Source organism: Urtica dioica, chromosome 5 (assembly GCF_054948205.1).
Source record: "Urtica dioica subsp. dioica isolate 48M chromosome 5, U.dioica_male_clone48M_v1_H2, whole genome shotgun sequence".
Lineage (NCBI taxonomy): Eukaryota > Viridiplantae > Streptophyta > Magnoliopsida > Rosales > Urticaceae > Urtica > Urtica dioica.
In genome coordinates, this window is record NC_142760.1 from 9822661 (window position 1) to 9835538 (window position 12878).

General features: G+C 35.1%; 1 protein-coding gene across 1 annotated transcript; it reads right to left on the reverse strand.

Annotated features, from left to right (window-relative positions):
* Positions 1-2762: 2762 nt before the first annotated feature.
* Positions 2763-7084, reverse strand: SARK (Leucine-rich repeat protein kinase family protein). The gene is made up of 11 exons (XM_089614101.1): positions 6680-7084; positions 6448-6580; positions 6281-6352; positions 6050-6193; positions 5696-5767; positions 5519-5578; positions 5342-5442; positions 5131-5262; positions 4707-5051; positions 3724-4103; positions 2763-3276 (listed from the first exon to the last, which is right to left on the reverse strand). The coding sequence occupies exons 1-11, from the start codon at positions 6771-6773 to the stop codon at positions 2884-2886; spliced, it is 1926 nt and encodes a 641-aa protein (XP_089470227.1). The 5' UTR covers positions 6774-7084; the 3' UTR covers positions 2763-2883.
* Positions 7085-12878: the final 5794 nt, after the last annotated feature.

Genomic DNA, 12878 nt, shown 5'->3' on the forward strand with positions numbered 1-12878 from the left:
CAATGGGCCATCAGCTGAGTTTTACCCTAATTTTGATCAGAAATCACATTATAATAAATGATCAATTATATAAAATAATATTTATTACAATTATTATAATTAGTATTTTTTTTATGAGGCAATTAGACTAGTAGCCCAATAGATCACCTTCTTTGTTAAAAATAGCCAAAGTTTTATTTTACTTTATTAAAAAAAAATAACCCACCAGACTCGCAGTAAATTAATTAACTAAAAAGTAAATTAAATGAAGTTAAATAATAGTGGGTTATTTTCTTAATAAAATGAATATTTGGCTAGAATCTCAAAAGAAACTAAGGGATTGACTAGTTGCAACAAATTCCTATTATTTTATAATACAGTGTAATTAATAATTATAAACATTTTTTTAAGTCAATTACATTTGAGAATTTGAGACTGATAAAAGGAGCTAACTCGGTAAACTTAGTTGTTAAGCACCTCCACTAGGAGATGAATTCATGATTAATATAAATTTAATTTAAGCTCGAAGACATGTAGTTTCCGTATGAAATTTGACCATAAACAATTTTATATTTTATGGATTGAACATTGATTTGTTCTTACAGCTCGCTAAATGATTTGGGAACCAAAAAGAATTATGTGATTGAGAAAGACAAATGAAACAGAAATAACGAGTTGCAACTTGAACAAAGTTGATCGATTAGACATTGAAGAACATGGAATTGGATATCTCTATAAAATCTGTTACAAACGTTCACCACAACTCAGTATCAAAACCAGATACCTTAAATCGCAAGCAACCACACAACGCAAAACTAAAACCAGAAAAATTGAAAAAGAAAAGAACGAAGAACACCGGATTGTTATGGAGGTTCGGCGTTAACAAGCCTACATCCCCGCGAACTCCTTCAGATCAAGGACGTTCGATTTACACTAATCTTCAAGCGTATACAACCAGATCGATTACAACTCTTCACCAAGATCACCTCAGACGAAAACTCACAATCACTCAAGAATTTGGCTTTTCCAGAGAATCTCACTCAATGCCTTTTTCTTACAATGAATTTTCGATCGTTGTAATCACACTCTAGCTATCTCTATTTATAACAAAACACGAGTACACAAACCCGGGTAGATACATTATAACAGAAATAACCGCCTAGATCTACTAGCGTGAATCTCAGCCGTTGACGATCTCTTAATCCTGTTCGCTCGTAGAACCACGTCAGCACGCCACTTTAAACCAGCTCGCTACCAGCTCGCTAGTTCGCAGCTCGCTCAACTTAGCTCGTAGCTCGCATAACTCCTTAGTTCGCCAGCTCGAAGCTCGCTCTACTTAGCTCGCAGCTCGTCTCGCGCAAGGTAACTCTGGAGCTGAACTTTCAACAAAATCAAGAGTAGTGAGCAATGTTTTTACAAGTTTGGCCCGATGTAAGGTAGTTATAGACAAACAATCGTTTTGGTCGAAATTAGACAATATTAAAACTTTATTTCCAAAGATTTACAAAGATTTGTCGAACGATATATATAGCTTCATTTTTTTTCTTATCATTAATTTTGTTATATATATTAAAAAAAAACACACAAACACAACCAGCATTACCCAATTCAAACCTTGAATCCAAATGAAAAATACAATCATATAATAAACATTATTCTCTATGCTATAATCTAAAGCTAAATTTTTAAAGTTTACCAGCTAAAATCTCGAACTAAAAATTGCATGGACAAAGCAAGCATGTGTCTAATGGATAAATCTTCTTTTAAGAAATGATCACCAACACATAAAGTTAAGCGAGTCAAAGAAAGTTTCAAGAGAGAAAAGCAAAAGAAAGAGAGATGTACATGCCATGCCATGGGCAGAGCAGTATATCTCAGACTCAGAGCAAATCTCCCTGACACAATTTCAAACCTCTCTCTGAGCAGTGACACAACACTATGCCTAGGCCTCTTCGTTTTATATTTAAAAACAAACAAAAACTAATAAATAAATTAAAGTCACATCTCATTCTCTCGCTTGGAATTCAACACTTTACTTTCTCAAAGGGACTATATATGTCTATGGGGGGGAGTGAAACGAGAAAAAAGAGCAAAGCAAAAGTGAAAGCGCGTGACACTGCCAAAAGACACTTTCTTTCGGAAAATTTTAAATGAATTATCACTAATAATAAAATAAATTATAAAGCACCATTGAACAGCTCACAATATGCCACTATTATCTTACGGCTTACCTCTCATTTTTGACAGTTTGTTTGTTCTTTTTTTTTTTTTTTGCCATCATCAACAACTCTCTGGCAGTACATTTCTTTTCTTATAACCAATAATTATCAAGTCAAAGCAATCGTCGAAATCTTTATGGGAAAAGACCGTCTTAAGCTAAGATTATGAAGCAGAAGATACTATCTCCTATTATAATACTTGCCCAAACAAAGCATGAAAATGAAAGAAAAAAACAAAAAGACTTCGGTTTACATTATAAACCCAAAAATAACATACAAAACAAAACCCATAGCATACATATAATAAAGAATAAAGTTAAAAAAATTGCATCAAGTAAAAAAGAATTCTTTTGGTCTCACTTCTTTCTTCTATATGTTATTATTAATATTGTTTTTCTTATTATACCTATCTTGGACCAGAAAGCTTCCATGGCATAGGAATCCAATGAATCATTGTATTGTAATATTTACCAAAATCAAGCATGAAAATGAAAGAAGAAAAAAGACTTGCATTTACATTACAAACCAAAAATTACAAGCAAAACACATATATATAATAAAGAATAAAGCTAAAAAAAAGGGCATTAAGGAGAAAAAAAAAAAAAATCTTTCTCAATACAATTATAACCTTTCTTTCTTTTATATGTTCAAAGTCTATTATTAATATATTTTTCTTTCATTGTACCTATCTTGGGCCAGAAAGCTCCATGGCATAGGAATCCAAGGAATGGTCGTCGTCGTCGTCGTCCACGGTGGCCGTCCCGAAGATGCTGGAGCGTTCGTTCTCGCTGCACTCGTGCCTCGTTCCGGCGCTGCCCGCCGCGACGACACCTGTCTTGTTGTGGAAGAAGTTGAGGCCCGGGCCCGCGTGGGTGTGCGAGGCGGCCCACTTCTCGGCGAGCCCGTCGCCTTCGAGCATCCGAACGACTTCGGACATCTTGGGCCTGTGGGCCGGCAGGTATTGGGTGCACAGAAGAGCCACTTGAAGCATCTCCAACACTTCGATTCCGTCGTAGTTGTTTCCCAGCTCTCTGTCCACTAACAGCTCTACTTTCTTCTCTTGTTGAATCTTCTTCACCTGTTTATCAAGACAATGCACAATGTAGAGAAGGAAATTAGGAATTGTGACATTCTTTTTTCTCACTTTGAATTTTTTTTTTTAATGGAAAAAATTGGCCAATTTAAATAAGTTGTTAAATTTATAAAAAGAAATGATAATAAAAGTAACATATAAGAGTTAAATTAAGAGTAAGAGAGTGTATTAATAATAAAATAATTCAAATAGTAATTACTACGCGTGTGACATTTTTTTTAATCACATAACAAAATAATCATTTAACTAGTCATCTTGTAGCATTTAACAAATTTCAATTTTTTTTATTATAATAAATCTATCATTAAAAAAAAAAAAAAAATTGACCAACTTAAATAAGTTGTTAATAAAATGAAGATATAGGTATGTATTTGATTGAAGTGTTGATGATGAGATATGTGAATACTAGTAGTAATGTATTGTTTTTGTTACCCATTCAAGCATAGCTCCTTTCTGGTTGAGGGTTTTGCCGAAGTCGAGGGCTCTCATGCCGGTGATGAGCTCGAGCAAGAGGATCCCGAAGCCGAAGACGTCGGTCTTGTCGGAGGACTGACCCGTGGAGAGGTATTCCGGTGCGATGTGGCCCACGGTGCCTCTCACCGCGGTCGTCACGTGAGAGTCAGCGTGGTCCAGAAGCTTTGCGAGCCCGAAATCTCCCACAACTGCCTCGTAGAACTCGTCCAACAGCACGTTCGCCGCTTTCACGTCTCTGTGGATTATCTTCGGGTCGCACTGCTCGTGGAGATAAACCAGGCCTCGAGCTGCCCCGATCGCTATCCTCTTCCTCGTGTTCCAATCCAGCGCCGGTTTTCCTGCCGAAAACAAAACTCTTTTTACATTTTTATATAGCTTGCAGACCAAGAAATGTGTTTCAAGCTTTCAACAATATTGAAAGAAAAGAAAAAAGATCATACCAAGTAAATTATAAAAATGTGTTTAAATTAAGATAATATCATTACAACCCCTTTACATTTTAACACTTTGCAGACCAAGAAATGTGTTTCAAGTTTTCAACACTCAGACTCGAAAAGGGTTCATAATGATGTCACAATTTGGTTCCTAACCTACATGTTTCATCCAAGTCTAACCACAGAGCTCATTTTGCAGGATTTGTACATATAGCCCCGGAAAAATTATGCAAGTATTATTTTGGTCCCTAAACTAATTTAATTTCAAGAGAAAGATGATCTTCCAGCTACTTTGAATCATATATTTAACCCAGATAACACAAAATAAAACATAAAATAAGTTTAGACATTTAGATTAAAATTTTTCCATAATGATACTTTAGAAAATTATAAACTCATTATATAAGAATGTAATATGTTTTAAGCTGTTTAGGGGGAGTTCCGTTTCATATGCTAAAATAATTACTACAAAAAAATATAATAAATATTTATGATGAGTTCACGGACCTCTAAGGCGAGACGCGACGCTGCCATTGGACATGTACGGGTACACCAAAAGCCTCTCGTTGTGCGTCGCGCAATATCCGATCAGCCGTAGCAGATTTCGGTGCACGGCGAGGCTTATCATCTCGAGCTCGGTCCGGAACTGAGACTCCCCGGCCGTCCCTGTCACGTCCTTGAGCCTCTTCACGGCCACCACGGTCCCATTTCCGATCTTGCCCTTGTACACATTTCCGAACCCACCGGCCCCGAGAATGTTCTTCGAGCTGAAACCCTCCGTCGCGTGTTGGAGTTCCTTGAAGCTGAAGCTTCTCAGGTTCCCTAGCCTCACCAGCCCTTCTTCCTGATTATCTGATGCAGACAAAACGATCGATCGCGTGTTAGTCATTTTCGACTGACTTGAATTGAGCCCGTGAGAGACGATCCTGACCGTTGATGTTCAAGATGGTCTGGCTTCGGAGATTCCTTCTGTGCAAGACGGCCCCGAGCGAGACGAGGATGAGGAATGCGCAGCTGAGGCTGACCCCAAGTGCAACGGCTAGTTTCTTGGACTTGTGATTTCCTTTTAATATGATCATGTGGATTAAAGATACTGATTTTTTTAGATAATATTATTAAATGAGAATAATTTGGGTCAATACCAGGGGATGAATCTAGAGACAGTGAAGGAGGGATTGGAGTGGCAGTCCCAGAGCACCCTTCAGTTGAGCTACTACCACATATCATAGGATTTCCCACAATACTACAAAAATAAATAAATAAGATTTAAACATAAATCAAGCGTGTAAGGATTTAATAAAAATAAAATTATTGCATACTTGAATGTTCTAGCTGGAAATTTGGGCACAGGTCCGGTGAGATTGTTGTAAGACAAGTCCCTGAAAAACTCAAAAGAGTAAATTGTTGAGATTATTAAGATAACCAAGACTAAAATCATAAATTAATAATGAATTAAATTATATATAGAAAAAAAAAGAGGTGGAAAGTTCTCTCACAAGAAAGCAAGCTGAGGGATTTTGGACAAAGAAACAGGAAAAGGCCCAGACAAGGTATTGTTGTTGAGCCTCCTATTAGCCCCCATCGTTAATGAAAAAAACAAAAACAAAAAACACAACACAGTTAATAAAACACTTGGACTCGTGAATCATGATTGCAAAATATAATATATTTATATTTATCCGCGCTTGGGTTTGGTAAGAAAAAAAGAATTCCCACAAGCAGACAAAAGACAACAAAACTTTCCCTTTTAAATATTTCCCAGTTCTTCCCTTACGAGCCACCAAAAGCATATAGCCAGTGTAAAAGAATAGAAGGTTTTGAAGTTGAAACCCATTTTTAGTGAAACTCACAGGTATAAGAGGCTACTGAGTTGACCCAGTGAGTCCGGAACCGAACCAGTCAGTGCATTGTTTGAGAGATCCAAGGTATGAAGCTTGGAAAGCGCGCCTAGCTCGGCTGGGATTTTCCCAGATATATTGTTGTTTTGCAACAACCTTCAAAATCCAAGACAAAAAGAGAGAAAAACGTAATTAATAGAAAAAACTTCATTTTTGTATTCAAGTATGTATGTTTATCCTTACACTTGTCTAAGATTAGTGAGATTGCTGATAGCTTCGGAGATAGTTCCCGAGAGAGACTGACTCGGAGCTCCTCTGATATAATAAACTGTGTTAGATACTTAGATCAAATTTTCCCACCAAAAAATAATTAAAATATTACATAAACAATTTGAAAACTAAGAACTCACAGTCCAACAACAAAATTTTCAGAGGAACACGTGATCATAGCCCAGCTACAAGGGTCGACTGAATCTCCATCCCAATTCGCCAAAGCTCCATGAGGGTCTCTCAGACCTTCTCTTATACTAATCAAAGCCTCCACTGAACAATAAAACAAAAAAAAAAAAAAAAAAAAAAAACTGAGAGAAGTGAAAGCGAAGAGATGTACATAAACGAATGTTCGTTCCGAAGAAAACCGACCTTCGTGGTTCCGAGGCTCGTACGAGCAGGAGAGATTTATAAGAGATGAAGAGACGAAGAGGAGAGCAAAGAGAGAGAAGTTCTTCACGGCCATGGTTTCCTTTTTTACTTTTTTTTTATGGTTGTGCTAAGAAATGACGAGCTCGGTCATGGTTTTTATTTTTTTATTATTGTAGTTGAACTTCTATGTTCTTATTTCTTCAACGAAGAATATAGCACTAATATACCAACGTCTGTGTCAATATCATCATATCAAACATTATTCTCTCTCTCTCTCTTTCTCTCCCTTTCTTTTCTTTTCTTCTTTCTTTTTTTGAGGAAACTCTTTCTTTCTCCTCTATTGTCTCTTTTGGTTTTTATTTTTTATTTTTATTTTGCTTTATTGGTTTCTTTTTCAGTCTCTTTGGTCACTCTTTTTTTTTTTTCTTTTTTTTTTTTTTTTGCTTTTTGAGCGACGTTGTGGTGGGGGGAATTAAAAAGGAATGTATAATGTATAATGTATAATGTATAATATAATATTATGTATGAATTGAAGGGAAATAAGAGAGCAGAGAGATTGTTAAAATTAAAAAGAGAAAAAGAGCCAATATGTGTTTGTTGTGTTGAGCGCGCAGAATTTGAGAGAGAGAGTGAGTGCTCACTGCTTACTGTGAGAGATTAATGTACCTGAAAATAAAAGAGAAAAAAGCTCAGTCAGACTCAGGCCTATTCCTATACCCAAACACACCTGTTTTTTCTTCTCTTTCCTTTATGTACTTCTTTTTATGCCTCTTTAGTGACACATATATTAGTTATGTTGTTCCTATAATAGTAGGGGCTTAAAGCTTAATCCATACTTTTCAAAGCGATTAAATAATAAACACCCAATAAACTTATTAAGACACAACACGTTACAATGATGAAATGTAAATAATCACACGCAAACGCAAAAACGGTGTTAGGAAAAATTATGAATTATGAAAAATATCATCTATCGTTTAGAATTGCGTTTATATTTTCGTTAAGAATTTGCGAGCTATTGAATTACGTCGTAACAATTTTATCGCTCTCGAGCTCCTCTCGTCATAGTCGATGATGGTCGAATTGCGTACCCTCTTATTGCTATGTTCAATTTCAACGTTCATGTGCATATCTTTCTCAAACATCAACCTTGTATATCCACATGAGTTTTCTTCGATGTCTTAATGATTTCGATGTCTTAATGATGTATATGATTCATGGGCGAAGCCACATGCATTATGGGGAGATTTAAGCAACTTATTAAAAATATAGAACTATATTTTAGTTTGTAAAGACCCAAATCACACACAAAAGTAATAAAAATTATAGAGATAATCACTTTGAAATAACGTTGTATGTGTACTTAATATAGACATAAATAATAGCTTACCTTATTTTTTTAGAAATTTAGTATGTTTTTTTGCTGCTAACACATGTTATACATGGAAATATATAACTCAAAAAACTACATTTAACATTTTTGTTAATGGATAGTTAAATGTTTATCTAATTAGAATATTATAAATTTGCAACATTTAAGTCCATACTCATTACTCATGGTGCAAATGAACGAGATAAAATTCGTCTTAGATTTATATAGTCCATGAATCTGGTTTATAATAAAATCATATATACCAAAAAAAGATCCTGATCAAATCTTATCTTGGCTGCAAATTTACAACTTTATTTAAATGTGCGTCTCTTCATATTAATTTGTCTTTTGAAATTTGTTCTATATGGTAAGCAGTTATATGCAAGCTTGATCTTGCTTTGACAGATGACCTAACTTATCCTAAATATCCAAATTCATACAGGCTTTTTCCAAAATGTAGAATCAAATTAGATTTAGTTTTACACATTTTGATAATAATTTCTTAAATGCATGTGCTATAACAACGATAAATACTATTTACTCGATATTATACTATCAATAAATATAAATCAATATATTTATTGACTATATAATTTCAAATCATATATATTATGATGACTAACAAAAAAAATATTTTTAAAAATAAAAGTAAATTTCAAATATAAATTTGGCTTTGGCTGAATTATTAAAAAATGTCATTAAAACTTTATTTACTTTTAAGATAAACTAAATTTTATGAAGTTAATAACCTAAGTCTTTGTTTTTTACTTATATATTTAATTTTTTTTTTACTAACTAGACCAACTCCAAACGTGGTGATTTTGTTTTAGCTAACGTTTTGAAACAGTTAAAAAAATAGCTGACACACATATGTGGCGTATGATTCAGCATGTAAGTTTATGAAGTATGCTCTTTTAAGATGGGCACTGTAGTTTAATAGCCAACAAAAAATATTTTATGTTTTAGAAATAGCAAATGTTTGCAAATTTTTGGGAAAAATAGCCAAATAGCCTATGTGGCATAAGTGATAGCTAATAAAAATTACTTTTATTACCTTAGTTTTTTTTTAATTCGTCACTTTCTCTCTCCTGGTTTTGAATTCATCATTTTCTCTCTCCTACTTTCTTTCCTACATTTTTTTCATAAAAACTTTAAAAATTCATATATATCTCATATGAACTCGAAATTGAGTGATTTCAAATCCTACGGATTTGTGGCGCCGAGATCTTCAAAACTATATCCATTGTGTTTGATAAAAAAAAATCATGTTTAATGCATCATGTTTGCGTATGTTTGTAATGACTTTTCCAAAAATATTCAATAAATTTCTATTTATTTTCAGATGATTTCCGAGAATTTTCAGTTATTTCCATATCTAAGGCAGTAACATGATTTTTCTACAACTATGGCATTAAAACTTATTTTTCATCCAACATTTGAAGATCACGACGCCACAAATCCGTAGGATTTGGAATTCACTCAATTTCGAGTTCATATGAGATAGATATAGATTTTTGAAGTTTGGATGAAAAAAAAATGTTTGAAAAAAAGTAGGAGATATAAAGTGATGAATCTAAAAAAAACCGCTAAATTGATTTAAGGACACTTTTGGAATTTTAACTCATTATTCTAACTGTCACCTCATATATTTGGCTATTTTTCCATAACTTTCTAAACGGTTGTTAAATCCCAAACGTTAAGATTAAGATGACTTAGTTAGTTACAAATTTCTTTTAAGATTGTGTTTGGTTTAAACAATAATTCAAATGTAATATTATTTATTTTTAAATTAATTTTAGTTTGATAGGTGTTTTATAGGAAGTAGTTATTGATTCTTAGTTATTGACTCTCTCTCTCTCTCTCTCTCTCTCTCTCTCTCTCTCTCTCTCTCTCTCTCTCTCTCTCTCTCTCTCTCTCTCCAAATCTTCGAAATTTCATATATTCTTTATATGAACTCCAAATTGAGTGAATCCAAGTCATATGGAATTGTAGCACAAGGGCTTCAAAAATATCCAAATCTTTTTTTTTGTGCCGGAAATAATACATAATATTACATTTTAGTTGTGCATCGGTACTTCATCCGTTATGTTGAAAGTGAAAAACACGTGGCAGCCTTAATTTAATGACAAAAAATATTTTGTTCTTAACATTATTTCAATATTAGTTATACATGTTGTCGCTCGCTTTCGGACAACTATTTAGAGACTCGAACGGTTCGACCCAAGACCGGACCAAGTGATCGTGTTCGAGCCTAGATGACTTGAACTCGGTATTCGATCCCGTCTCTAGCCAAGAGTTGTCCTTATTGTGTTCCGAGATTACATGAACATAAGAGGGAAATAAGAACTATCGAAGGAAAATAGAGGTGTTGTCTCTGTTTACCTCTCTGACGCTCAACATTATGATGATTGATATCAAAATAAAGGTTTTAGTGATTAGAGGGAAAATTCGAATGAAATGAGCTTCCACGAAGTTTCGGCAACGTTTCAAAAGGCTCAAAATTGGATTATCTGTGGTTTGGGTTGAGGTCTATATTTATAGACCTCGGGATGTGAATTCTCCCAAGTTAGTAGCCGACTTGGACGTGTCTAGGCGTGACTTGGCCGACCGGTTGGTCCCCCAGTGGTCCAATGGCCGAACCCACAATGGTTGAGGGCTCAATGGTCGACAACCGAGAGGCTAAAGCCTATTGATGGCCGTTGGCCGAGTGGCCGAACCCTCAATGGCCAACAAGTCGGTCATCCTGCGGTCCAATGAATGATGGTCGAGCCCCTAATGGACGAGAGGCCTCGTCGGGCCAATGGTCGATTGGTCGTCGGCGGACCGCTAGAGCGAAGCTTCTGGGTGGACGTATCGCTGGTCCAACGGGGTGAAGGGTTTGTGGACTCGCACAAATTTGGCCTTTTCAGTTCCTAGGGAGCCGTCGTGGAATTGATCTCATCCCGGGGCCCCGGCACGAACTGACAACAATATCATTTTTATAATACAAAAAATTTAAAAGGAAAAATATTTCTTCTTGTTAACATACGAAAATTATTACTTTTTAAAAAAAATAAATAAACATTTATTACATCATTTTATAATACATTAGGTATCATTGCCGGCGAAAAAAATAGTATTTAAGTATCATTTTAGGTAAACATTAAGTATTTTTGTCATCATTAACTCTGTAAACTATATTTTTTTTATTCGTGTGCCATGTAATTTATTTGATTGTTTGTTTGAAGTCTAAAATTTTTTCTATTGTAATTATTCTCTGTTACATATCAAATTGATTTTTCATACCAAATTATAATAAAATTAAGGAACTTCATATGTGATTTTGTGATAAATTAGTACAAATAATTATTAAATAAAATAGTTTGATATTATCAAAATATCACTCTATTTGAATGAATAACCAAACTCTATATTTTGAATTTTACAATCATTCAATCCAATATAGAGTGGAAAATAAAATTGGGTTAAGCTTCTAATTTTTTTCATAACACACTATACCCTTTAATGCAAGTAAGTTGCAGACCGTCTAAGTCTAATATTTAAATTGGGGAGTACAAACATCAGCTAGTGAATAAGTTAAACGATCTAAATAAAATTATATTTAAACGTCAACATAATACATTACAATAAAACAAGTACGCTCTAGCAAACTAGCTATTTTGAAACGTTAGATTTCAATTTAGCCAACGTTTTAAAACTTTTAACTAATTAGCCATAACATGTTAGTCTATTAATTAAAGGGTGAGTTAGATATTTAACCCAAACAGCCCTCATATTTTAAAAATATAGCCTAACTATTAATATATTTAAGAAAGTAACTAATTTATTATAATAACATTTCAATATTCCAATAATACCCTTAAGGGTTCTTATTATTAACCGTCAGAGTAAATAATATTAACGGTAACAAGAAAAATAGTAAATCTCATTACCTATAACAAGAACAATAGTAAATCTTATTAATCGTAACAAGAACAACAATAAATCTTATTAATTGTCATCTCCATCGTCTCTAGAATCCGAGTTTTCATCAAAGTTTCAAACAACGAAATCTCAACCCTAGCTTCCGATCCGAACGCCGCCATTAACTTGATCGTCTCTAACGTTACTCCATTCTCCGGCGAAGTCTCACTCGTTTACGTCAAAAACGAGGTCTTGACATTCGACGATGAAGCTCTCAAATCTCAGCTTCTTCCAGCTATTTCAAGACTGTCAAACGATCGGATCTGGTGCAACCACGGGACTCGCTGATGTTTGAGATTGTTTCCGGAGGAGGATCATCACGGTTAATCCACTTAACCTTCATAATTAATGTTGTCGCTCGTTTTTTGACAACTATTTAGAAGCCTCAAGCAGTTAGACCCAAGGTCGGACCAAGTGGTCTCGCTTCGGCTTGAGCGTGTCAGACTCGATACTCGTGCTTGTTGTTATACCTAAAGCGGATGAATAAATGATGAACTACAAAGGGGAAACAGAGGGGATGCCTCTGTTTACCTCTTCGACGCTCAACATTAGTAGGATTGAGGTGGAGTATAGAGGTTTTAGAGGGGTTTATCATCACGGTCGAACGGAACGTGTGACTTTGAAGTTCGACAGCATTTCGGGATTCAAGGCACGAGATTTTTTATTACCTTTCAGTGAGGGCCGAGACCCTATATTTATAGGGCTCGAGGGGAGCGTTTGGAGGTGGCCAGCCGGCCATGTGGGTGGTCGGTCGGCCAAAGGCGCATCCAGGGGATGGCCGGCCGGCCAAGGGTCTTCAAAGGTTATGGCCGGCTGGCCATGCGCATGGCCGGTCGGCTGGCCATGCGCATGGCCAGTCGGCCA

Bases quoted from the DNA above. Each gene is read 5' to 3' on its own strand.
- SARK (XM_089614101.1), bottom strand. From the start codon at position 6,773: ATGGCCGTGAAGAACTTCTCTCTCTTTGCTCTCCTCTTCGTCTCTTCA. The intron at 6,353-6,447 runs GTGAGTTCTTAG...TTATTATATCAG, and splicing joins GAAAATTTTGTTGTTGGACT to AGGAGCTCCGAGTCAGTCTC. The intron at 5,263-5,341 runs GTATTGACCCAA...TCATATTAAAAG, and splicing joins GTCTCTAGATTCATCCCCTG to GAAATCACAAGTCCAAGAAA.